The 27,629-nt window shown below is 42.0% G+C and overlaps 1 protein-coding gene across 2 annotated transcripts in view; it reads right to left on the bottom strand.

The window, feature by feature from the left end:
• The window catches only part of IGF1R (insulin like growth factor 1 receptor), a gene marked incomplete at both ends in the record, with an annotated part of 142,926 nt that overhangs the window by 20,825 nt on the left and 94,472 nt on the right, over nt 1-27,629 (bottom strand). For both annotated transcript variants that reach the window (XM_079541053.1, XM_079541054.1), the window contains 9 exons: nt 242-528; nt 5,026-5,230; nt 5,430-5,597; nt 5,735-5,973; nt 6,739-6,865; nt 8,845-9,059; nt 14,131-14,275; nt 15,913-16,058; nt 18,492-18,804. In XM_079541053.1, coding sequence (XP_079397179.1) covers nt 242-528; nt 5,026-5,230; nt 5,430-5,597; nt 5,735-5,973; nt 6,739-6,865; nt 8,845-9,059; nt 14,131-14,275; nt 15,913-16,058; nt 18,492-18,804 — 1,845 coding nt within the window. The remainder of the gene's footprint in view (nt 1-241; nt 529-5,025; nt 5,231-5,429; nt 5,598-5,734; nt 5,974-6,738; nt 6,866-8,844; nt 9,060-14,130; nt 14,276-15,912; nt 16,059-18,491; nt 18,805-27,629) is intronic.

The raw sequence follows: 27,629 nt of genomic DNA, 5'->3' as shown, positions 1-27,629 counted from the left end.
GCCCTTCTCCAGATCAGAGACAGGCTCAATACAGATGACTCAGTACACAGAAGAGAGCAGACGAGACAATTAAACTACTGCAAGAAACTTTCATACAATTCCAATTTATCTCCTTGCGTTCAATTTTTATTTCATGCTCCCAACACTTCTCTATGTGTCTTCAAAGATTTGTCCCCCCTGAGACTCAGCTCTTGCCAGAAAAAAAGAACACAACAAAACCTTGATGCTTATGAGAGCATACCTGAAGGCATGGTTCTTGCAAAGACAAAGTTGGAAGCGCTGCAACCGAGTGTGTCGGCTTCGTGGTTGCAGCTGTGAATATCAATGCGGTAAAGAGTAAAAGGCTGGAGATGGGAGATCACAGTTCTCTCCTTGCCATCCACTTTGGTCTCAAAGAACGGGTATTCCACCTCACTCTCCTCTGCGTCAGAAACATTGGTGAAATGATCTGCCCCAGTTGTGTTCCTGTTTCTAGTGGCCAAAGTGGCGTTTGCAATTCGGAACACATCCCTCCGCTTCCGATCAGGTCTGTGGAGCAAATACAGGAAAAAGGCCTCGTTAGAGAAAATTCACTTTTCCTCTAGGTTCAGGAAAACTGGTGAAGAAACACAGTAAAATAGGTAAGTGCTATTAAGAAGAAAAGCTAAATAAAGAATACTGCAAGGCAAGCAAACGGCTCTCTCTTTAGCTGAACCTGCAGTGCATCAGTACATCCTATTGCTCTCTTTTGGTTGGAAATCCATCTCTGAAGCTGAAAGCAAGCCTCATGATACATGTGCAAACTTATGACCACCCTGGTGCTGGCATGATAAACTGAATAGCAAAGACAGTTATTCTGTTATTTAAAAAGCAAACTGGATTTGTATTTAACAACAACAATGTTGAAGCTTAAAATAAAAATCAAGATGGCAAAGGCTTAAAAGGTTAGGGAAAAAACATTCTGAAGTTTGCTCAAGTAGCAAAGCTAACTCTCAGTGGGCTTAACTCGTTGGTCTTTTCAGTTGCAATGGAACTGCAGAACTTTGAATGCACCGAACTGAAAAAAGAAACCTTGGATGGCAGCTGAAAGCCATGGAAGTCAATCACCATCACTGCGTGGTCATTTGTGCATCTCTGTTTCTCTTACCTGCTGTAAAGGAACAATCTTCCTAAATGAGAAAATGCAGCACTAATTTTGTGTACAGCAAAGAGTTCAACTTTGCTTTGCATCTACATGAGATTTGTGCACTGAATTAAAAACGTGAGGATTTACAGCAATGCTACTACTTTCTCAGGTCTAAGGAACAACTATAATGGCCAAGCAGCGGCATGACAAACATCAGTATAAAAATACCCTACAAATGTTTTGCTGGTATGAGCTAACCAACACACAACTGCTAAATAAAAGACATGTCACTTGATCATGTGTCAAATCCTTGCCTGTTTTGCCCATGAGCACTAACTACGTAGGCAGAAGAGTTTCTCCACCTCCCACTTTCCTCCTCGCTGAAGTCACCTGCACTGCTCACACACAGATAGCAGAGCACCAGTGCAATTCATTGGCCTGCATCCTGCCCCACCTGCCACCCTTTAGCACCTGGTCAGTGCAATGGATCTCAGTAACAAAGGTGAAGTCTACCACATTCCTACCAGAGTAAGCTGCAGATCAGGTGCCTAATGTCTTCCCCAAGCACACAATGGGAATAAGCTGATGCAACAGGAGAAATTAATTCACTACCTGACGGAATTCAGAACATTCAGTCACAAAGCAGCATGTTGCAGAGTAAGCCAAAAAGAGCCTGACTTGATTTTGAAATCTGGCTGTGGATGCATTCACTTTTTTAGGAGTTGCCTATGAAATTTTCCAAAATCCTTTTCCTATGTCTTGAGGAATCGTTCTGACACTCTCAGCTGCCATGTAAACCACAGCACAGAAATAAAGACAAGAAAGAAGCTTAAGTTACCAATAAATTGCTTTAAAAAACATACAAGCCAATGTAATTTCTTGTTGGTGGGATGTGTATTTCACAGGAGATGTAAGCATTTGCTTCTCCTCTACAGTGATATTCATGGAAGTCACTAAATCCTATTTAGCTTGCTTTGGAAGAGTACCCAATGACTCTTTAATTCAGTGGGAAGAAAAAACTTTTCAAGTCCTACAAACACATGGAATGACCTCCACCAACCACCTGCACAAATTCTGTGATAAAAGCAGTAAAAATACAAAGCTTGTTTCCAGTCAACAAAAGCACAAATTAAAGTATGAACCCAGAAAGCATGCCTTAATCCACCACCTTTATGGGATACAAGATATTTCACTCTTCAGTGGTATCTGAAAAAAAGTACAGTCCTAACTGGTCTTTGGGAAGAAACAAAGAGAAAGCAACACCAAATTTGGTGGTAAAAACTACAGTCATATAATGGAGAGAAAAAGACCTACAGGAAAACAAAGGAAAATGAGATTAAAATATCAAGAGATTGGACACTACTGCTTTGCTGTCAAGCAGTTTCCTGCTCCAGTGAAAGGCACAGATAAAGACAAAAGAGCAAAAACCCAAGAAAACAAGGAAAAGGCAGGAGATAAAAACATGAAAATGTATCTATTCTGTTAAAGGAAGGGAGAAAAATAGGACTTCGTAAAAATGAAATCAAATTGACATTGGTAAAAAAAAACAAAAGCCATTTAAAATGCATGCTAATGTTCATAGTTAATGCAAGTTAATGTTCATAGAATCATAGAATGGCCTGAGTTGCAAAGGACCACAATGATCATCTACTTCCAACCCCCTGCTGTGTGCAGGTCGCCAACCAGCAGCCCAGGCTGCCCAGAGCCACATCCAGCCTGGCCTTGAATGCCTCCAGGGATGGGGCATCCACAGCCTCCTTGGGCAACCAGTTCAGTGCCTCATCACCCTCTGGGTGAAAAACTTCCTCCTAACATCTAACCTAAGTCTCAGTTTAAAACCATTCCCCCTTGTCCTATCATTATCCACCCTCGTAAACAGCTGTTCCCCTCCCGTTTATATGCTCCCTTCAAGTACTGGAAGGCCACAATGAGGTCTCCCTGGACTTCTTATACTCTATGACAACTTTGCAATTACTTCTGAGATACCTTCTATTACAAACAGCATGCATCTCATCCTGCTCATTACAGAACTAAGGAACCTCATGAATAACTTTTCATCCTGTGGTCATGAGCATCTGTTCAAGACTGACCAGAGTCCTAATGTTTGAAATCTACTTCATGACTCCAATAACCACACTCATCCAAGAACTGCACACAATATTAGATCAACAGACTTCAAGCAAACTTAAAACCACGCAGCTGAATATTTTAATGCAGTATTACATGCTGCATTTCTTTCACAATATCCTGGAGACAGGTAGAACACTGGAAACAAACACCACTATTGAGGTTTACATTAACACATCGAATAACTTCTCCCTTTGGAAAAAAAACAAAACCATGGACATCAGCAGGTAACAAGCTGCTTAGATTTTGTCCCACAGAGATATTTTACTAGCTCATAATCTCTAATTTCCCTAACATAACATCTAAAGTTGCTTAGCTATGCAGCTATTTCTGAACATTATACTTTATCTACCCTTGCTGTTACAAAACACACCCTTACGGCAGTAAGTTAAGCAAAAGGGGAAACAGTCAAGCTTTCAGGAAATTCTTTGTGAACTGACTGTCAGAGTTGAAAGTTCTGAGATTTTCCTTTTGTTTTGGGAAATGCAAGCAAATTGGCAAGAAAACAACACATTTTAGACGACCGGACTTTACTGAAATAAAAATAATCTTTTGTAAATGCTGCTTTGATAGATTTTCAGGTAGTTTATAACTTAAAAATGCCTTTCAAAACTCCTTCCTATTTCATAAAATCCAAAATAAGCTCACATTTGTACCATCTCACATTGCACAGGGGGACCTGGGCAGTCATGGTGGCTGCTACCTTACCTTTGCAGCTGGTTCTTATCATCAGTAACAAAACACTGCATAAATTCACCCACAAACACTAAACGTGAACCAGTCAAAGCTCAGGCACAGTAGTTAGCACCTCCAAAGAAAGACAGTACTTATTTCCTCATTTTTTCAGACAAAGCTAAGAAGAGCTGCAAATATTGTCCCAAAACCAAACAGGCCAATCCAAAACTGCCTTGAATAAAAGTTCCCAAAAAAAATTATACTGGAGAGTAATATAACCCAGTTTCAATGAGCAACAGAGCCACACTTCAGAGTACTCAAACACAGAGCTTGAACATAAACTTAACCCGTCAACAGTGACAATGGATAGCATGCATGATTGAAAACTGATTCCTTACAGAAACTGTAACATGTTAAACAGCTGCATACCGTGTGCTAGGCTCCAGGGTCCAATTACCCAAAGACCAGCTTACATAAAAGATAAATAAGAAACTCAAGGATCAAAATCATCAATTCATTGAGTAGTATCTATTCTAGGATGTAGCATAAATTACCATTCTGTGTGGTGTGGAAGCAGTAATGTTTATAACAGAAACAGAAGAGTGGGTACATTAAATACTTCTCTGCAGGATAGACCCAGGAAACCAGTATGGCCACTATAATAAGAGCAGTGAGAAAGCAAGACCAGTTTCATTTCTGCAAGGTGAACACGTCTGCAAATTTCAAAGCCAAATAAATCTTCAGATTGGGAACATAAGCACTTAAATGGCTATTTAAAGATTATATTTGAAATCCTTCATTTGCCACGTGTTGCTCATCTCTGAAACTCTCAGAGACAAAGAGCTGCTCAAGTGACTCTTGACTCTGAAAATAAGCCATCACTGAAGCCTTCGAACAATACAGGTAAGAACTCTCACTACTAGCTAAAATTGAGAGAGTGGGATGAAAATCTGCAACTAAGAGAAACCGCAAAGTAAAAAGACTGCAGACTGTCTCACATATACTGAGAAACAACACTGACACATTTTAGGTATTACCTACACATTCTTTCTCATTCAGGAAGCCTGAGCTCTAGGAAATATTTAAAAAAAAAAATGCAATGAGCTGAAGACCATTACCTGGGGACAAAGATGGAGTTGTGAAGGAAGTTCTCAAAGACTTTCCGGTACTCTGCTTCCTCCTTCTCAGCTTGTTTTTCTGCCTCTGTCTTGGGACAAGCACAACAAGGTCCTTTTTCTCCCCCACAGCCCTCTGGCTTGGTGGGTTCAGTAGCTTCTTCTGTATCAATGGTCCCATCAGCATATCTTCGAATTGGGACTTTATCTTAAAAGAAAAAAAGGCAGCTTATTGCTTTTCCCTCTGTGTTATAAACATGTTAACTATTCACATTTGCACATTCCTGTATACTTGTAGTTATTCACAAAAGTACTGTGAAGCACGGCACAAGCTTTAGACCTTGTAAGTAATCTACCCTGACAGGTAAGAGTTACTGGCATTTCGAAACTATGCTCAGTTAGCCTACCTTTGGAGCAGTAATTGTGTCTGTAAAGGTAACTGTCCTGAGGTTGCTGCTGCCATCGTACAATATAATATGAGAGGTTGCCATTGGGAAGAGAGGGAGGATTCCATTTGACAATCAGCTGTGAAGAGGAGTTGGATGCTGAAATAACATCCAAGGGAATGGATGGCACTGGCAGGGAAAAAGAAAATGAAGGCATTTTAAACCCAGCACATACTACAGTGTATTTGGATGCTTTTGAAGTAAATCCCAGATAATAAGCATACCTAAAGTCTTATCAACTCTTCACCAAGAGACGAGGATCTTACCTGCAGCATTGGTTCGTATATACACAATTTCACTTTTTGCTCCATGAATGTGATGGTTTTCCATCATTGTGAGGGTAACAGCCTTGACATAAATCGCGTACTGAGTCCAAGGTTTTAATCCCTGCAGTAAAATTCCAGGGTCATTCTCCTTGTTTGGTGGCAGGTCAACATCGACCATATTCCAGCTATTGGAGCCGCACGCATCCTGTCCATCATACTCTGTCACATTTTTAAACGGCCTGAAACATTGGGGGAAAAAAAGTGCAAGATATTTATTTTCTCCTAAAAACTGTCACACACTTATGCAAGTACCTCACTTCAATGTTGTCTCACCTTAGCCTTGCACCTAACACCATTCTGAACCTCCCCTTCACCCCACCCCCCCAACTGCTTACAAAGTTATTAATGTATTCATTTGTATTTTGACTACTTTAAATCTGAGCTCTTACAAAGATATGCAAAGGTAGATAGATCTCTGAAGAAATTATGCTCCCTCCAGTAACTGCTTCCTACTTCAAGAGATACTAATGCAGAAAATCAATGAGGTTGAGAAACCTAAATAACTTCAAATACTGAGTAAGACAAGTCATCGAGGTGGCAGGTAAAACTCCTGATACGTGACGTCCCCTTAGAGCTATGATTAGAGAATATCCCAGCAGAAACAACAGTACGACTTAGCTCCAAATTAGTGCCCTGAGAATACTGAAGCCATCCAACTCATTTTCCCAAATTTGAAACCACCCAATGGATTTGGAATCCATTTATAGTCTTCAGGCAATATAATCCTCATTTTAAAGGGTTTTTTTACTCAACCAAGTATAGAAAGCAAATGAAGGCAGGATGTGAGAATGAATTACGTAAACTGAATGAAATATGTAAACTGTGAAGTAGGAACTACCTGAAGGAGTTTTGCTGACTATCTTGTCTCAGTAAAATGACAGTCAGAAGAAAACTGCCTACTATCCCTTGACTGTCTCCATTAGTCTCTGAAGATATCTACTCACGCTTCTTTGTAGTAAACAGTGAAGCTAATGAGATCTCTGTAATCTGGAGGGCGATACCGTTCCCATGTCAGCTTAATCCGATTCTTCAATGTTGTGTTGGAAACAAAACGTAGAATGTGGCTTTCACCTGCAACACAGAAAGACATCACAGGGCTGAGTCATCACTGTACTGCCTGATTGTTTAGCTTAACAGTTATTGCTTTTTCTAATGTACCAGTTTTTGCTAATTAGTCTTTCCTGCAATGCCTATGATAGCACAATATGCAGGCAGCCTTTGTTTCCTTATGCCTTAGTATTTCATGGTACCATATTTCAGTGCTTAGGGGTAAGCACTGGCCTGGCCTTGGCAATCACTGCAGTGTATACTGAAGCTACTTGTCCTTTAGGGTTTTTATTTTTTGAAGCGCATTTCCTTTTAGTGCACCACCAGAAGCTCTTGAAAACGACTTCAGCCTTTCCCTGAATGAGAAATCGAAGTCCTGTTTATACACAGGATGGGTTTAATAGCACTAAATTCACCATCCAATTGCAATGCAAAGGCAGAGATGTAAGTGGCCTCCATATTCTCACTTTCTGAGACAATTTTAGGCAATTACAACTCGTCTTTCAGAAGAATAAACAAGATAGAAAGGAGAAAGAAGTTTATATTCCTAGTCATTACAGGCTGGACCAAAACCTCCAAAACTCAGATCATATACTGCACAACCATTTGATGGCAGCAGCTTCCAGCTCCTCTTCTGAACAGAGCTGGATGGAAGTTGGCAGCTTTGAAATGAGTGGCTTCCCACTACCAAGTCAGAGTTTTCCAACCCAAAATAAAATAGCATTTTAAAAACTTAATACTTGGATGAAGAAACTGAGTTGTAAGCATCAACTGTGTGGCAGTTTCTAATGTTTCATACAAGTCTCCAAAAATAAAGGGGGTTTCACCCTCATGTACACTGGCACTGTTGGTGCTATCTTTTCAAAGGCAGTTTAGCTTTTGTTGATTCTTTTCCCCTTTTCAGAGTCAGAAAGCTTTCTGTAACGTTTTGTGTTTTTTTTAAACAGGCAGAGGCTGGCACTTGCCTCAGTGGTAGTAAGGACTGACTGTGTGTCTGTAACTCCTCCAGGACTGCAAGCCTTTGCTTTATTGAATGTGCAAAGAATGGAGTGTACTTACAACAAGGATCTATGCCATCTGCATTTATGTATCGTGCCTAAAGAGACATTCAGCAGAGTATGTGCCCTAGTTTTGTGAATACCATCCTGAACAAGGGGACTTGACTTATACACAGGATACGTTTTAATTTACTCAGCTCCAAGAGCACCACAAACAGACCAAAGAAAAATGCACCATCAGTTCTAAGAATCTGAGTGCGAGGTCAAAACTGTAAGTATTCTGTCTTCTTAATTCCTACAAGAGAGATTGCTTGTAAATGTGTTGTTTACACCTGGAGACCTTATGTGAACTCCACAAAGCCTACACAGGACTTTCCAATAACTTTGACATCAAGAACATGGCAGAATCCAAAATTAAATACAGACACTGAAGTTTAAGCACACTGTAGGACACTAAAAATAGTTTGCAAATCAAAAGCAATCTGAAAAATAAAGCGTGCAAAAAAATTGAGCGTGCAACAAGCTCTTCTAGTAACAAAATGCAATATTTGGCAGGAGCTGAAAAGAAGCTCAGAAGTAACACAAAAGGTATTTTAGAGTCTGTGAAATTGTTATGTAGGCAGCTTCCTTAATAACAAAAAGAGTATATACATCTCAGAGAGAAAAATACCAATAATTATGTAAATCCGCAAAGGAAACAGAGCAACTGCTCTTCATTGGCCATACCAAAACCCAAGATTTTACTGACTCTGATCCTGTTGATATAGGATGCTGTTGTTACAAAAAAGTATTCTGAAGGCAGGTTTCTTTATCAGTTTTTATAGATGATGCAGTGACTATGTAACCACAGTTTTCCACCAATACAAACAGACTTTCAGCTACATTTGCACAAAACAATCAAGCAGAATGACTGAAAGCCTAGCATAGTTTCTAACCTCTACATGTTGTAACAGTCAACAACACGGCCATGTGGTGAATGGCTTTTTATTTTGTTTTGAAACTTACAAGAGGCTCTCTCCCCATTGTTCCTCGGATTTATATCTCCTTTGCTCTGTCGCCCTTTGGTTCCTGAAACTTCCTCCATACGGTAGATCTCAGAAACGCACAACTTAGGATTAAATGCAAAGTACATTTTCCCCTCCTTAATCGTCAAATTGTGATGGTTCCAGTCCCACAGCTGCTGCAGATTGTGGTTATCAAGCACATAAAAAGAATAATTCCTAGAAGAAAGTTTTTGAAGGAAAACATCAGTTTTAATTCATCACCAATTCCCATGAAGAATATCTTCATACACGCAAACTTTAAAATTCTGTACTTCCTCTCATTAATTTAAATCGGTATTCAGCAGAGTAAATGATTTTCTTCTCTCCCATGGAGCACGTTTTTCTGACTGCTCACTTTGGTCAGAGGGCAGGCAAATGACTAACAGAGGACCCCAAGGCTGACACCACATTGTGTAAAGCCTGCTCCAACATATGTTTCAATCATGGATGAATATGCAAGCTGCTGGAAGGAATACAAATTCATGTCCTCTGGACGGCAGATCTCTACAATAGATTTTCCTTTTTGTGCCAGATAGGAAGTAATGACCTTGTATACCTTATGGGAAGGAAAGCAAGCTGCAGTTCTGACAATAAATAAAATGGTGAACACAGCTGTCTTGCTTATGTTTACAAAAGCAACTGCAAGAGTTTGCATAGTGAAGCTTCCTTGCCTCTGTGTCTTAGTTTACCTTTTGGCCCAGTAGAGGCTTCCTGCGCTGTGCCAAGTACAGTTGTGCCTATACATCAAAACTGACAGAGAAGAGTTGCACGGACTGCACAGCACAGGACCCACACTTCAAAGTGCAGAGCTAATAACACAGGCTGTGGCAGCACGTGCTGAGCCCATTCCCGAAGCACAGCAGGGGAAAAACATGAGCATCCTTTATTTCCACAGACATTAGATGCAAAGTTGTTTCTGTAAATCCTATCACACAGTAAGAAGAAATTCCTGGTGCCACTCAATTGTGCTGAACTGAAAAAAACAGGTGCAGCCAAAGCAAGACAACAGGCTGCACACCAGCAGTAAGACAACACCTGCAAAAACACATTTTGGGATGACAGAGACAGGAATGCACAATTAGGAAATGAGTTAAAGGTTTGCTGATGGATTTAAATCAAAAGAACCTATTCTGTCAGTATTTATTACATTATTTTGGGGACGTCCTACCAACAGAAGTTGGTAGACATCAACATGTAATCAATTATTAGCACGATAAATCCCTGCAACCTGTGCATGTCATTTTACCTCGGTAAGCTCCCAGCAGCACGGTTAAAGCTACAAATCCTACGCATCCTTTCAATTGCAGTCAGAGTTAGCCAGAATAACATGGCAGACAAACCACTCTGCTCACAAGAAGCTGGCATACTAGAGACTCATTTATGGTCTTCTTTCCACTGTTTCAACGAAAATTTAGCATTCATTCCTCCCTCACCCAACCTGAAGTGAGAATGCACTCTGCTTGCAGCCTGCACAGAACACAGCTGCAGTTTCACATGACACACCAAAATGCTCAGAGTATTTTGAGAGCGATGTGAAAGAGAAGGGCTTTGTCCTATTTCCAAGTGCCCCCTAAATATCCAGGGCTTGGTCACTAAGAAAAGTGATACACTGGAACTACTGCAGTAGGATGCTGAGAAGAATGTGCTCTGGTGACTAACAATTGAAAAGGGAGTACATACTTGCATGTCAAATGCTTCTTGCCAGGAGAAAACGGTGGTGTTACCCTGCATGTGAGATTCAACAGATACCACTGTAAAGTGTGTTTATTTGTTACAGATGACTAAAATCCCTGCAGCTCCTTGTGCACTGCTCAGAAGATGACACTTCACTATAATTAGCTGTGTGATTAAGCAACGGCAACTAAGCTTTTCAGCAAAGACCCAAAAAGCTGGACTCAGATTTAATGCAATAAACAGGTGTGGCTCTATGGCTACAGAAACCATCTTAAATATTTAATAACAGCCTACCTGTCTCCTGTTCACAACTGTGGCAATAATGCTTCAGACACAAGAGATAATTCTTGTACTGAAGCATGACAAATAACTTGCATTTCAAGAGTCGAATAAACGGGGCAAATCAAGTACACATGGGTGCTTTACACAACTGCACGCTGACTGGGACAGTCTGGGATTTCTATGGATTGTACTTCTAGAGGCATCCACACAAGTTTGAGCAGCAGTCTGAGGCGAGGCAAACAAGTCCAAAGGGATCCTATATACACCGTGACTATAAATTAGTGGAAGTTATTCTGGCACCACACAAAGTGCCAAGGAAACCAAATCTGGAATGCTAAACCCAGATCCAGGCACAGGAGAGGTGCGATGCTGCATGGCTCAGAAGGTGGAGCAGTGGGCAATGGGAGGGCACTTAGGGCTTGGGTTGTAAATAATGATTATATCGGACACTGACCCAACAGCTGTGGAAAAAATAGAGATTTCAAGCAAGATAGCACAGAAAGAATAGAAGATTCAGTGTAGGAAAACAAAGCACTGCTACTCAAACCCTTGAGAGACTATCAGTGTAAATGACTGGAGACCATGACTTGAAGGACAGGCTGAACCTCTGAACAGGAGCAGGAGGCACATCTGGTGCCAGGCTGTGCCATAAAGAGCCTCAAGTCAAACTGCATAACCCACACACGCCCACAGGAGAGCATTCCCACAAGGTGACGCATACCCCAACTGCAGAGCACCCAGAGCTACTTAATTATTGACTGCATTCATCAGAAACCTGTTTCACACTGTATCTGCACACAGTGCTGCATCTATCCACATGCACACAGCATAAAGCAATGATGCAGAACACTACACCTACAGCGAGAGGAGATACTGGTAAAGAAGAGTTCTACATAACAAGCTTTCAATCAGCTTTTGTCCCCATTCAAAGCATATATGACACCAAAAGCTCTGGGAAGAAAGTAATGACCAGGTAAGTTTGCTGCTGAAGAGGTTAACACAATGTGTAAAGAAGTGACTTGCACCAAAATGGGAACAAGAACTGGTAAAGGACTGTGAATGGCTGCAATGGATATGCTGGCTACAGAAGACCAGGCTAGTGGCAGACAGAGTCTGCCTGTAAGACAGTGATGACCTGTAAGACACACAGAAAAGCTGTTCATCTCTCAGTGCTACAATGAAGAGAAAAGGAAATCCCACTAGGCCAGCTGGAACATCAACCAATATGAGAGCAAAAAGGAAAATGCTTACTGCTTTACACATACAAAACATCAGCTGAGAAGCTGCCTATTAACTTGGCACGCGTTCCACACCTATGTGGCCCTGATCACCGAAGAGAACCTGATGGTAACAAAGCCAAATATGTACACAATAACATGACAGGGAACAGTTGTGCCCAGGCCATCGTCTTCTCACTTCTCCTTAAGGCCACAAATTACTTGTGTTCCAGGTAGCCAACACTTGAAGAAGTGCTGCCCAAGTGCCACTCACTCACAGGGCAGAAATGAGCACACAGCACTCAGCAGAGGACAGGATGGTCAGGCAGAACCAGCACGAGACTACGAATGAAAATCCTGCGGGGAACACAGAGACCCTTCCAGCACATCTCCAGTTCAGTTTCCCTATACACAGAGGGGAATTTTTTTTTTGTTGTGGGAATGCATTCCCTACTGATGTGGTGTTCAAGAGAGGTAATGAACATCCTGAAAACAACTGCAGAAATTAAATTCCCTATAATCTTCCCACGTTCTGTAACAAACAAGGCAGGCAACAGCGACTGAGTAAGGAAGAAATACTGAAGTACTGTTTTGCTACTCCTGTTCAATAAAAAAAAAAAAACAACAGTGCAACGGGGTCAGTCATGTAATGAACAACTCCCATAATGGTTCTTAATTTAACCTCCTTCTCACCCCTGAAGGCAGCACTCCCATAAACTACTGTCTGAGTACAACGGTACTTCCCCCAGGACTGCCCCTCTCCCTGATGTTCACAGCTCTGCCAAAGTCCTACTTCAAGCTCACTTCTTCCTTGCCAGGTGTCTACTTTCATCTAAATATTTTTGGAAATGTTATTTAGATTGTGGCAATGCCTAAATTACGCTAGGCATTCTCCAGGCAAAGCGCCCCTGACATCAGTATGCAAATGGGGCCACTTCCTAACTTCCCTCAGCCCTATTTTCCTCTTCAAAGCTGCACCATTTCCTTTTCTAGTCGGGAATCAGATTTTAAAGCCTGTCATTCCTCTTCATATCAGCTCTGCTGATATCTGCTTACCGACATCCAAGGTAACAGCAATATATACTACTTAAACCTCAAAGCTGAACTCAAATTTAAGGAGTGCAAGAGAGGGAGAAGAGAGGTAGGAGAAAAGACAAACAGATAACTGGAGTATCTGTTAGAGCACAGAGCATCATGCGTGGCTGAATGCGCTCAGAGTGACAAGCCTCTAGGATTTGCAATTAGAAACAAGCTTTTCCATAGAACAAACAATCTTACTGAAAAAAAACCTGTGTTTTGCAAGTGCAAGATGAAGAGCTGCCCTTTAACTTGCTCTGTCAGATGATGGAATTTGAAGAATTTAAGGCTGACCAAAGACTAGTCTGACAGAAGCAGGGAAGTTGAGAAGAATCTCTCATGCTGTAACTTTATCCTGTCAGGGCAGATAAACCAGGCATAAGCAACCTTTCCCATGACCTTCCCACTACCTTTTCCTATACAATTATAAAATTCTTTGTTTAATAATTCTCTCATTACTGACAGAGACTTAACTTTTCCCACAGAATATTGGTTTAAACTTGAACTGAAACTTGATTCAGGGAGAGAAGGAGAAACACAGCTTGCTGAAGGAACATCAACAAGCCTGAGCACTGCAAGTTCTGTGGAGGTTGAAAGCTTTTGTTTCTGCTACCTATGCCATCATAGAGAAACAGGAGCTGCATACAACTGTAACTGCGGAGCAGCAGAAGTATCACACATCGTATATGCATTACAGAAACAGAATAACCCACAGCAACCATTTCTGGGGGATCGAATTTACTCTTCCTGACCAAGCTACTTTCTGCTTGATAGACAATTAATTTAATGTTAACATTTTAAGGAACTGCAAACAATCACAACTTACAAACTAATTCATACCAGTGGAGTCTCTTCAATCCCCCATTAGTGACATGTATTACCAGACATTAGCAGAAGAGATAATTGTGTAACAGTACACGAATGTTCATTAGGAGACTCAGCCTCTTGTGGCTTTGTGTTAAAAGTTAAATTGCACCTACAAATGTATAAACACTTACCCATCCACCTGTTCCTCTCCCAAAATATACCGCAGGTTCTTCAAGAAAGACAGAGAAACCAGTGCATGAGAATGGCGAATCTTCACATACCCTGTCACTGTCTCAATCAGACCCATGAAATTCTCCAGTTCTGAAGCTATGTTATCTACATTAAGAAAAAACAGGGTTTTATTATTCTAAAATCCATAACTTCATTCAATATTCTACTTTACTCAGCACCGTTTTAGTAAAAGTTTGCATTTTAGTCTGCATTTGTTGCTTTTGAAAATGACAGACAATGGTATTCCTCCTAAAGTGGCAGTTAACTGTGCAGACAGATGGCTGGAGGACAAAAACCAAGGCAGAGCAACGCTGTGAAGACACTCTTGCTTTTCTGTATTGTTATATACGTTTCTTCCCCAGACACTGCGCTCTGAAGACAGCACCAAATACTGAGCCAGTGTTCTGGCCAAGCTGAAGACCCTTGTGTAAATGCAGACATCCATGGGAATGGAATTGCTCTTCAGGTCCAGAGCAAGGCTTAGGCAGAAACCACCACTGGAGAATGGAGAATGAGACTGAAGACAAATGTGAGGAGGTAGAGAAGTGTGCTAATGGTCTCAATGGGGCATAAAACACTGATTTTGGTGGCTTAGAAAACTTTGCCCATCAAACTTGGAACTCCATGAAACAAGGAAGACAAAACTATAAGGATGTCCTCATGCCACAGACCATGCTCTGTGCAGCATCACACTAGCGATTTTCCACACTAACTTATTTAAACTTCTTCAGAGCTAGCTCCAACCTTCAGCACTCCATTTCCCTACAATGTGAGCTGTCCTTTCCAAGCTCTGCAAAATCCCACCCTTCACCCTTCACCAGGCTCAAGGATTGCAGTCCTTGTGTGGTGCCACGATCTTCAACACACTTAGATAATAAGTAAGCCACAACATCCCCCCTCTGCACGTATTTGCTCCAGTTATACTGAAAATCTCTCCTGATGCAGACTCTACTAGCAACAGTGGAACCATGAGTGAAGTAACGCACATACTGCTGTTTCAAAACCCCATAATTTTCATTAAGCAGAAGGAAGGGAATCAAATATATCTGAAGGTTCCAACCATATTCATGAAAAAGCAAAAAGCCCCTTCCATACAGAGACAGACTTCCAACAAAAACGAACTGCTATTTTTACTGTGTATTTCTTTAAAAGCTCACCAACTCTCAGCACTTCCCTGACCAACTAATGACATCCCTGACAAATTTAATCCAGAGCTTGTTCAAGACATGCAACAAAGACTGGCCAGCTCACTAAGGATGACCATCCAAAGGCACAGTGCTGGGCTTTGTATGAGCTTCTGGAGCAACTGATTGCAAATTTTAGCAAGACGACACCTCCTACCTTAGAAACTGAGGCTATTCCATCTTCCAGTGCCACTCCCTCTTATTTACCTACCCAGATACAAGGACTTCCCAATTTTTCACTTTGTTAAGGCTTTATTACTCCTTTGGGACTATTTCTCATCTCCCTTCCTAGTCCTGGTGCCTCCTGGTTCCTTGCCCTGCTGAGAAAAGCTGAAGAAAATACCAGCTTTCCCTGCTTCATGGTTGGTAGCTGACTACCTATTCCATCTGCACGTTGGAGAATGGTGCTACAAGTGGGCCAACCCAAACAGGAGCACTGCTATCGGACAGGAAAACAAACAAGTCATGGCTTTTTTATGTTCCTGTTATTACGCTGACAAAAGAAAAATATTAAAAGCAGTCTCATCAGAGGTTTGTAAAGGCAGGGAAGTCACTTACTTCCACGACGGATGTTGATCAGCAAATTGCCCTTGAGAATCGTGCATCCCTGCAACATTTGTGCTGATGTGACAGAGTCAATGGTCTTCGTTTTCCCATCCTCACAAATTTTGGGGCAAGGCCCCTCACAAGGGCTGCAGAACATACTGTTTGGAAAGAAAAGGAAACAGAAAATAAGCAGTGATACACAGCTCAGATTCCACAGACTGCTTTCAATTTCATTTTGAAAGACATTTCCATATGAAGCTCAGGAAAATGCATCAGCCCACAATGAGAGTTACCACACTAGTGCAGAGACTTATAGGTAAGCATAACAACACACTTGTAGGACCCAAGAGAGGCTGGCACATCACACCTCCTGTCCACAGCAACATGGGAGCAATCGAATGGACTCCTACCTGCTGTTCGCCAGTTTCTTAAAGGCTCTGTTACCCTGAGCAGAAGGCACTTCAGGTAAAAAACACCACCATTTCATTTACTCCAACTTCATTATAACCACAAAGATGACCCTTCTAACCTACACAAGCATCAAGTGCTATTGAAGTTTTGAGCTAATTTAGACTTAACCTCCAAAAATAGGCCAGCTAGGAACTGGAGATGGGCAAGTACTGTTACAAATTCTATGAAGTTTTGTTTCTCCACGTCCTCAAACCAGCATTTCAAGACCAACCCTAGTGTTTTAACCTGGGAAAGACAGCTGTGGGTGTATACAGTCCTGAGTGACACAGAGAAAGTGAGCAGTGAATTAGTCACTGTTTCTTATAGCGTCAGAGGTATTAAAGTAGCAAGTTCAAACAAACAAAAAGATGCACCTTCATGCAAGACAAAACTAATTTGTGTAACTCACTGCAAAGGACTGGGAGAGGCAGACAAGAAGTCTAAACAGATCCAAAATGGATTGCACAAATTAAGAAAGAACAGGTACACCTGTGACCATAAAACATCAAGACAGGCATAGCCTAACTCAGAGAAACCTGACTGTCAGGCTGATGTGTCCTGCTTCCCATACTCACAGACATCTATAAACATTTTAACAGGCCAAACTCAAGGAGCAAGACTGCAGGCTAGCCTAGTCTTTGGCTACTGCAGCTTCATATAGACTGTGCCATTAAACACGTGGAAAAAACATGCCTTCTGATCACTCCTGGTACAAATTTCCTGATGCAAATTTGGTTTTGATCTCACTAATGAAAATATTGGAATAAATTGAATTTCATTACCACTCACCCTACATTATTGCTTTAGAGGGGAAAAATAGGGAAGAGAAAGAGCTCCAAAGACAAAAGCTTTTGATGCCAACAGTGATGACCACAGACTTATTATTTATTACCTTAAAAAGAAACTGAGTCCACTTTCTTCTAAGGCTTAAAGAAACATGTAAATGGATAGCAGCCATATTTCGTGTGCAAACAGTATAACGAAGGAAGCTTCCTTTTCTTACTGGTAAGGTCCTATTTCAAAATCCTGCACTGTAGCATGCCACAGACCACTAAAAGCTACAGACACAAGCAAGAGGCATTCAACTAAATGTACAAAGAATGCGGGAAATGCTTTCCATTTGCAACTATTTGTTAACATCACCTCTGGGGAAGAAAACATTCTCTAGCCTTGGGTTACAGCTCCTTTCAATCTCTGCAGCTGAGCTCTACACTGAGATAAGATAGAACTGTCATGCACTTCAGTGTAAGCAGCTCAAACAGCTGGGACTACAACCTCAGGTAGATAAGTGAAAGATTTCTCTGGTGAATACTGGGCTTTGAGCAAACACAGTGTTAAGTTGCTTACAACCTAATGTGAACCAGGGACTGCCTTGCTGCTTGAGTGAACAGATGAATGCCATGCACAGACACACAGCCAGTGCAGGTACCATCACAACCATCTTTCCAAAAACCCGTATCTTACAGCAACTTAAAAGGGCATCTGTTTAGCACAGCACTGAAGCACCCTCCCTTATTTATAGAGGTTTGGGTCAGCAGGCAACTGAAGCTGTTAGCTTAACCCTATGTAAAATAAGAAAGTGTTCAGTACACATCAGTCCAACTGTCAGAATGAAATAAGTGGAGGTGAGTTACATCCTTCCAGAAATTTATTCTGTGTAATGTTATCTGCATCATTTTTGTAACCAATTTTACCATTGTTCTCTTCTAAAACATCATTGCTATTTTCTGGAAAGAGTGAAAAAAAGGAAATAAAGTTACTAAAGAACACATGTCTAAAATGTAAGTATACATAAAGCAAATAACATGTGAAACAAGACAGCTCCTAGCTTGCTGTGAGCGTGACAACGGTGATCTGCCAATCTCCAGCCCTGTCTTCCTTGGCTCTCACTTTCTTTTGTTCAAAACCTGGGTTTGCACTGTTCTGACCTCCTGAAGTCTTTCAGAACAAGCAGCATGAACTGATGTGCACAGGCCATCATTAGACTTCTAAAATGATGTCTGAGCAAGCCTTTACTGAGAAGTGATGAAATTCCAAAACACTTCTTCCACCAAAAGCAACTTGCATCACAAGGCTGCCACAGAGTAGGGAGGGAGGAATAAACATGCTAACTGTGTCGGACTTGAAGAAAGTTGCATTACCTTTGGCTGCCATTGCGTATGAATCCAGAGGGGCACTCTGCCATGCACTCATCGTTGTGAATCACAAACCTCTCGTATTCACTTGTTTCAGTGGCAGGGACTTTGGAGCAGAACTCCTTGGTCACGCAGCGCCAGCCCTCGAACTTGTAGGTGTTGGGAGGGCAGGTGGGCATGCAGACCCCTTCGTAGTAGTAGTTGCGACAGGCCACGCAAGCAGTGTTGTTGTCGGGTGCTGTGCAGCTCCCCAGGCACTCAGGATGGCAACACTCGTTCTGGTCTGTGCAGGCTCTCTTGCCACATGAGCTGGGGCACACTGCAAGAAAGAAGGCGAGGGATCTGAGTTGCTGTGAAGTAAGGGGAATGGTATTACAGAAAAACCCCAATCTGCACAAATCTACGTCTTCATTGCCTGGGCTCTAGGGAAGCTCTGCAGAAGAGTCAATTCCTTTAAAACTGACTGAACTGACTATTTTTTCCTGTTTCAGTTGCCTGAAAATATCTTTTTTTTGCAGATGAAATTCATAACATGAGCCAATGAAATAATGCAGCTTTGAAAAGAAGAACAACATAAGGATAATGGAAACAATTCAATACTCCCCCATCCCAAAGCCCTAGAATTATGGGATTTCTTGGTGGTTTTTTTTTTTTTTGAGCGCTGACTTATTGTCTTTCTAAGCATTCCTTGTCTTTCCCATTTGTACACTTCAAATTGGTCTTTACTGGCAAGAAAATAAGCCTCCTTTAAACAACTTAATTACACTTGTACAATAAAGCACTGCTATACTATAGCACACATGGTTAGGTCAACCCCAATGTAGCATCCCAATGTTGCTTATGTATGCAGAATGAGGTTTAATAAAGTACAGATGGCAAACATCAAATACTGTGCAATCAGAGGCGCTGCTATTTCTCCCTGAAGAGCGTAACAGAATTCTGCCTTATCCCCAAAATTCCAGGTTTGGAGAACAAAACAGGTAAAGTACAGGAAAAAAAAAAAGAAAAGAGAAGAAAAAAAAAAAAGAGGGGAGGTGCAAATTTATTGAATTTATTGAGACATTCGTTTTCTGTGAAAGCATTTCGGCTTGGAAGAAACGAACAAAGAGCAGAATCGTCACCAGACAATCTCACTATTGTTACATCAAAAGAAGTGGCAGCATTATATTTATGTAACAACAACATTTTGATTGCAGCTTTGTATGGCCCTTTAGCCATGCGAGCTGTGTGCCAGAGGCTCTGTAAACAAACACAGATAGGAAATCTGGTTTGCATTAAGTGACTGTTTTCCACTTTCTAACTTAGCTAAAAAACAGTACCAATAATAACAGCGTAAAGCAGCATTTCAGTAGTACAACTCCAGTATGATCCAAGCAAAGCACCACGAGACATTTAACTGAGCTATTGGAGCAAAAAGCACACGACCAGCAAAGAAACTAATGTCCCAGAATGCACACGGAAGCAACAGAGCCCAGCCTGCAGGGAAACACGTTTTAAGATACTGTTAACAATTCCACAAAAGAAATTTTACACTGCAACTTCCTCTTCCTGACTGCCAAAAATCTGCCATGTGGCAAAGCACGAATATCTGAGGGGAAATTACGTTCAACTGGCGCAACAAACCAGAAAAGTCTTCAATTCCTCTGCTCATTAAAAATCAAAATGGTTCACAGCTCTGCAACAGGATCTACGTGTTGCTCACAAAAAGCCCGTGCCCACCCCCAAACGGACTCATAAGACACACATCAGACAACTCTGCATTTGTAATCCAAATGGTTTTGTACTGATCTTGCTTCAGTATTTTGCACTTCCCCCCGGCCCCTTTTTAAAACAAGTCCCAGCTGCCAATCGCAAGTCGAGCCTGGCATCCAAGTACCAACCAGCTTCTACGATCACCACTGGAAACATTCTGCAGAGGAAATTCAACCTGCAGGAGGTGGTGCTGCATATCCTGCTAGCCAAACTGCCAGACCAGGTGAAGGCAGCACAAATACACCTCAACAGGTCAAATGAGGAAGTTTCCATAGGGAGAACTACTTCCAAAATCCATAGCAGGAGCGAGAACTGCTACAGAATGCACAGCACAGGTATACCTGATTTCCTCTGAAGAAGGAAAAAACACCTACATCACACACCAACAAAAACAAAAAAGCATATTGGTGTAAAGTCTCTTATTGATGGTTACTTGCATCAGTGTAAAAGGAGAGAAGCATGCCCATATACCACCCAGTAAGGCACATTCCGGTACACAGCACTACCACACCGACAACAACTAAGGAGTTAAACAAACAAACAGTGTGCCTTGCTAGCAGATGGACGGCTGCTCTGGGTGACCCCCCAGTTAGTGCAGTAGCAACGTTCCCAGTTCAGAGCCGTACTAAGAAGCAGCACACGTCCCCGTGCCTCCGCAAAGTTCTAGATTTACTGAAGCAGCACTGCGTGTTTCCATCAGGGCAGACACTTGCAAAAAACAAAGGCTGCCGCACTAAGTGTCCACGTGAACGTAGTAGAGAAGGAGCGAGATGATTTCACTCCTGGAAAAGCCTTCCATACTGCCTTAGTGCCTCTGCAATTCAGGAACAGACTGGTGTATAAATAGGATTCCCTGCATCTCTCTGTAAATCTGCTGACTGCTGCCTGCAGGAGCACAAAGTGAAGCAAGGGAGGATATCCGAGTTCACGTGAACAAGGTAATCAGTGAACTAGATTTCTAAAACGTAGGAATAGTTTTAATAGCAGTCATTTGAACGACAACTACTGAAAATGCTGTACACATAATTTTTTAAAAGCTCAGCAACCTCATTTTTCTCTCAACCCTATTTCTCACTTGTTGCTAACGTTGGCAAAGTTCTCAGCCTGGAGACAATACGGGCATCCTGTTTCTTAGAAGAGGCAGGACAAGAACTTTTGTGTGTACAGGATATGGAACAAACAACACGAAGTCCTATCTGCCTAAAATGCCAGGTCCCTGAGACAGCCCTGCTCAGAAGCCTCACTACAGAACATCAGCCTTACTCCCCCTCTCCCTCCCTCATGAATGGTGTTACTTGGGCTGCTACATCTTAGCAAAACATTGAAAATGAAAGTTTGCCAAAAAAAAAAAAAACAAAAAACTGAATTACATTTGAATACTTGTTGACTTGAGTCTGCAGGAACATCAGACAAACATAAGCGAATGGTGGGCTGACATTTTGGGACAGAATTTAACTGCCAGGTACGAAAGTGCCTTGAATCAGAAAGGCTGATGACTGTACACAAGAAAAAAAGAACAAATCCTTGCTGACAGCCACAAGGACAAGAAATACTTGATTGTCATCACGTGGAGCTACCAAGACAATGGAAAATTTCAGAGACCTTGGAGTGCAGCCATGGAAGGAAGAAGCCAAAACAAGACCTAGGAATAGCAGACCCTTACGCAGCTTCATGATCCTACTGAAGAGATGGCAGTGGCTCGACTAGACCAGAGAGCCTCGTTGTTTACTTTCAGGGAGTGAAAGTACCGAATAATCAGCAGCTCTTCAAAGAATGACATGACAAGAATACCACAAGCCACAAATCAAATTTACCAGAGCAAAAATAACAGCAGTAGTTTTTCTGACCTTCTGTGCTTCACCTTCCCTCTGATTTCTTCAAATGAAAGTTCTCCTTGTCAACACAATTCAAGAGATTTTCCAAATGCTATTAAGATAGGATTACTCAAAAATGCAAAATATATCACTTCCAGATAGCTGCTCATTGAGCAGCCCGGCCAGACCTGTCACACAGAAAGGAGATACTGGAAAAATAAATGCAAATCTTTAAAAGAAGCAAGAAGAATTCCAAGAGAACCCAACTCAGACTCATCACTCTCAATTAAAATCTCCAAGATGCTGAACTGAAATTGCAAACTAAAAGCCAGGTCGGGAAATCCTCAAACAAAACAAAAAAGGCAAGAAACAAATCATCTCTGTATTTACAGCAGCTACTTTTGGGACAGCTTCACACTGTGGCAATAAGGCTTTCTGCCACGAGTTATCTCAGTGCTGTATGGAGCGACACAGAGCGAAAGCTCCCTGAAACGGCCCCGCGTTGACATCACGGCTATTGCACGGTTTGGACAGACAAAGTGCTCTTATCAGCTCCAAGACGCTGGGACTTCAGCAGCCCTGGAACAGAAGCATCAGGTGAACGAGCCATCCGTCTCATGGAGGGGAGCGTGGCCAGGAGAGGAAGACTTCTGGCAAGCTGTGGCGGCCAGCCCTGCCAAGGCTGGCACCCGGCCAGTCGCACGCGGGCAAGCACCGGGCTGCCAAGTGTGGGATACTATTTTATTATTATTATTATTCTTTAAGATTCTTTCTCTCCTTCTGAAACGATATTCAATCCTTCCTCTTTTTTTTTTTTTTTTTTCTCCTTTCATAATGCATCCTTCACATAAAGCATTTCTGAAAGACAAGGGAAAAACCCAGCTTTGAGCAGAAACCAGAAGAGGGAGGGAGGATGTCCTCCCAGCCAACTACTGAAAAAATTAGCTGTCTAAATTTATCCACAAAGACAGAAAAAAACCGGTCATTTTTGGAATGCTAATCCTTCTACATGACAGATTTTTTTAAATATTGCATTTTAATGGTCTAAACTTTGGTCTGGTCTTTCAAACAGCTGACTTCAAATGGACAAACAGCCTACACAAGACCTGATTTCTTTTGCCCAGTATATGGTAAGAATGGAGAGACTGGAGATATTACTCAGAAAATCCAGGTCCAGTGATTCACGGCCAGGGCTGGAATTCAACAGCTACAGAATAAAGGCTGCAAGAAGGAAATATGCATGTTAAATACACGCAGTAACATGTTCTGATCACAGAAATATGGGTAAAGTCATCTCCAAAGAACTGAAGAAGCCACTTGCTTACATGACTTGTAGAAAATCTTCATATTGCCATAGAAACAAGTACTACTAACACACTGACAACGGTGCGTTATATTATTCCCTCTCCATTCTCTCCTGCACTCTAAAACTGGTATCTCATTTTTGGCAAATATCCTAAAATAAAAAAAAGCTACCATATCAAAGAACTTCCGCACCTTCCAGCAGCTAAGACATAAAAACGTGGCACATTTTGAAATTACCAACCTGATCTCAATAAAGGTTCACTTTAACACAACTATGAATTTAAAGTGTTCAGCACCTTTCTCTGTACAATTCCATGCAGTCATACAGTCACACGTACAGTCATTCCCATCACTGGACTTTTTGGCTGGTCCTATACAAACTTCTACTAAGAATCAAGACCAGGGCAGTAAGCCTGGCCTGCAAGCTACATCTGACTGTAGAGACTTCACTAAATTCACGTGTTTCCATGTTTACATCCTACTTGTTACCAGCCTCTTTTTATCTGGCAGACCTTTCCAAGGATCTTGAAAGTATTCCGAAGTTGTTCTGTGAATTATTTTCTTCCCACTGTACAAATCCAGCTGATGTTCGGCTACATTTGCTTGGTTTACACACCAAGCTTTTTGATCCCCTGCACCCCAACACTGCACTTTATTGCAGATACCACATGAGATAATCTCTCATCGAAAGGCATGGTGCCACAAAGCACCCAGAACTGCGGCTCAGAGGATACTTCCAACCTGCAATCAGCCCACCAGCAGCTCAGTCTTCAAGCACATGAAATACTGACCAAGCAATCTACCTGGACATCCCCTTTCCCCAGGATTTGGTGGCTAAAATTCAAAACTGTGCTAAAAGCCTGCATAATGCAGGTCAGCAGCTGGGTACAAATGCCACAGAGGATCAGCTGAAAGCAGCTGCCAAGGATATGGAAGAGCAGGGACTGGCCAAAGGAAGGAAGCCCAGCACCACACAGCACCTGGAGATGCTCAGAGACCACCAAGGTAAGGCATGAGGCAGAGGATGTTCGTTGTTCAATAAAATGAATATTCTTCTAGAACATACTATTGTGGTGAGCTACTCAGTGCCCTCAAGTTCTGGGACATGTTTTCATCAAAATTAATGCTCTCCCTCCCTTGGAACAGGGCATACCACACTAGCACAGGGAGCAAAACAGCACGCTCCTGGGGAGCCAGAGGCCCATGGCATGGTGTGCAGCCCCCCCCAACACACAGCATATCTGTTGCTCTCCTTCCTAGCTGAAAAGAATACAACAGCCCCCATCAGAAAACAGAGCCAACAACAACAGGCACATTTCAGCTGGACACAGTGGACTTTGAGTGGCCCTCCCCACTTCTTTCCACCATCACTCACTCATTCCTCACCCCAGAAGTCCCCTCAAAACAGCCTTGAGGCTCCCCAAGCTGTGATAAATAATGATGTGTGCTCGGTTTGCTTTATTTAGAGTGCCTACAGGACGCAGGGACACTGTTTGGCACTGCAAAACCAACCAACCTTTCAGGTTTTCTGCAGATGAAGCAATCAGCCCCGTTAAAAGCTCCCACAGCTACTCACATCTCACAGAAATGAGAGCAAACAGAAAGCCGAGTGAAGAAAACAACTGCCTTAAACCACAGTCAACAGGAACTAATAGACTGTACATTCCTCCATTTGCTCCAACGTGCGTAATAGCAGCGACCAGGAAGGTGCAAATAAACACGACTTATTGATGAGAACGGGCAGCACGAACTGCATTCTCTTTCAAAACAGCTTATGTTGCCCAGCACAACTCAGATTGGCATCGCTGCAGCTGGCACTTGAGAGAAAGAGGAAAAAAACAAGTCCATTTTGTCCTTTCCACGCCAGTATGAATTCAGTACACAAACAAACACAGCTCAGGCGCACACACAGCACCCAGCAGGCGTGAAGGCCAGTTTTACTTTATCTTAGACACCAGGTAAGCAAATTGCTTGGGAAAAGTTTATGATCAGCACCATACTGCTCTAAGAAGTGAAATTTCCCCGGCAAAGAGTGAATTTCCCACTGAGGGAATGCAGATGGGAACAATAACTGTAACACCAGTGGGGATGTAAGCATGGTGTGGAGGAGAGCAGCGGCACAGCTCTTCCCCAGTCCAGAGAGAAAAAGAGAAGCTGCCCTAAAGTACCTCTCAACCAAGTTCTTTTTCTTTTCCTTGCTTTCACAACCAAGATATTGGAGTGTTGTTTTGCTCCCTGCACTGTTGCTTAAAGCAAGATCTAATCTGCAAGTGCAAGGCAATAAACTTTACGCAATTTAATTAATAGACTGCAAGCAAGGAGTCTTGGTCAGTCATCTTCTGGCAAAATCCCAGCTGGAGGAAGAATACTTCCACATTCCAGATCTATTCTAAAGGAAGAAGAGGGTTTGATAACATTATCACAAAGGCCTCAATTTTGTAGTTCTCTTAATGGTGATGGTTAAGAGCAAAAAAGTCACCAGTCCTGAGAAACGGGAAGGACTACAAGTGCAAAACAAGATACGAGAACACCAACACTCAGGAAGTTGTCAGAAACCCAAGTGTAGTTGTTTTAAATTAGGGACTATTAAGGCTTTGAGTACAGCATCACTTCAGACATCTTCACTGGAAGTGAAGTCATCCTACCAAGATCACACCACTTTAAACAATACTAAAGGCAATTATCTTCAAAATGATGGGCAAAATATTGCCTACACAACTTCTTGAAATACAAGAGTGTGTAAGCAAATCTGACAGTAAATGAGGGTTGTGTTCTTGAGATCCTCAGCAAACAAAAAGTAAGCACTTCTCTGGGTTCCTAAGAATCATGAATAATCTTCATTCCAAATCTCTAATATAAACGCAGACAGAACACACAGTGTGCCAGAGTTCACAGCACCCAAAGGCAGACTGAGTCCCGCAATGCACTTCAACTTACACGCAACGCGGACAGCAGAGAGGGCACAAGCGACCTGAAATCTGCACTAAAATCACTGTCTTCTCATACAAAATGCAACTGTGGGCTAGAAAGCATTCGAAAAAGAAAAAAAAAAAAGGCAATTCTGATGGGTTTTCTCAGTGTTTTCATGCAACCTAAGGGAACGATGGCACTGCCTCATCCAGGCTGCACTCACTTTGCTACCTCTAAAAAACCTCCTCTGCTATCAGAACTATTTCAGTTCTTCCAACATAGCCATAAAACAACCTGAGTGAGGAGAACCGGCACCCCCTGGAAACTGCAAGCACATGATCCACTCACAACAAGGGGCACACAAACCGCTGCTGCCCACAAAGGCAAGTACAGCTGATTCTTGGATGCACAACTGCCTATGCTTACTTACCAGCACATGCTTTTGAGGAATTCCTACTAGTATGACTAGAAAAAAATGACATTGCCTCTGATTTTCTAAATCCCTTCCCGTAGTAAGGATTTGTGATCAGATTAGGGAGTAGCAGACAGCTTTATTTATTTATTTATACAAAGGACAGTCAAGGTGAGCTGTATCGCCGAATCCGACAGGGACTCTGGGCTACAGCAAAGCCAGTTCTGAGATGCTGCCTCTGCTGTACTGAAGCTTGAGAAGGTACAGGATGGCACTAATTTAAAAGGAGGGGGAGAAGGGAAAGAAGAAGAAAGAAAAAAAGCAGGATTCATGTTTTGATACTGACAGAAAGTGGGAAGCACTTCCCACTATGTTTCAGCTTGAATTTGGCACATCTGAACTACAGCTTTCCACTCTCGTACCTTTTTTTGTACTCTCGAGTCACATTCACATGAACATATAAATACACAGATCCCTACACACTGTGTATAGCAGATACTTACATGGATGGTCTCAAAAAAGAATACGCTTTTCACACACTAAAAAAATTATACAGAGTTATTTTAATGCAGAACTGTTTGTATATTCCTTATAAGTTTATAAAACTCTCACTGTCCTCCCATGACTAACGAAACTGGAATTGAGAGAGTAGTCTATATTTATAACTCGTCTGGTTGCTCATGCCTATGGCCCTATTTCTACTCTCTGTTACTGTACACAGAGCTATGTGAGGTATTGTGGGTTCCCAAACTTCACCGATTTCCTAACAAGGCAGGCCTGTGTCCCGGAGGAACAAACTGGGGGCTGTTTCATTCCAGTATTGGCCGAACTCAGAGGGAGAGGCCTTCAGCTCTGTGGTTTTGGCAGCTCCTCTTGAAACTGGTATTAGAGGCCATTTCTGTGCAATTACATGCCTAACTGGCACCGGATCGTGCATCGACGCTACCGATA

This window comes from Tetrao urogallus (assembly GCF_951394365.1).
Source record: "Tetrao urogallus genome assembly, chromosome: 11".
NCBI lineage: Eukaryota > Metazoa > Chordata > Aves > Galliformes > Phasianidae > Tetrao > Tetrao urogallus.
The sequence above is the reverse complement of the archived record's forward strand: the minus strand, read 5'-3'. Positions and strand labels throughout refer to the sequence as shown.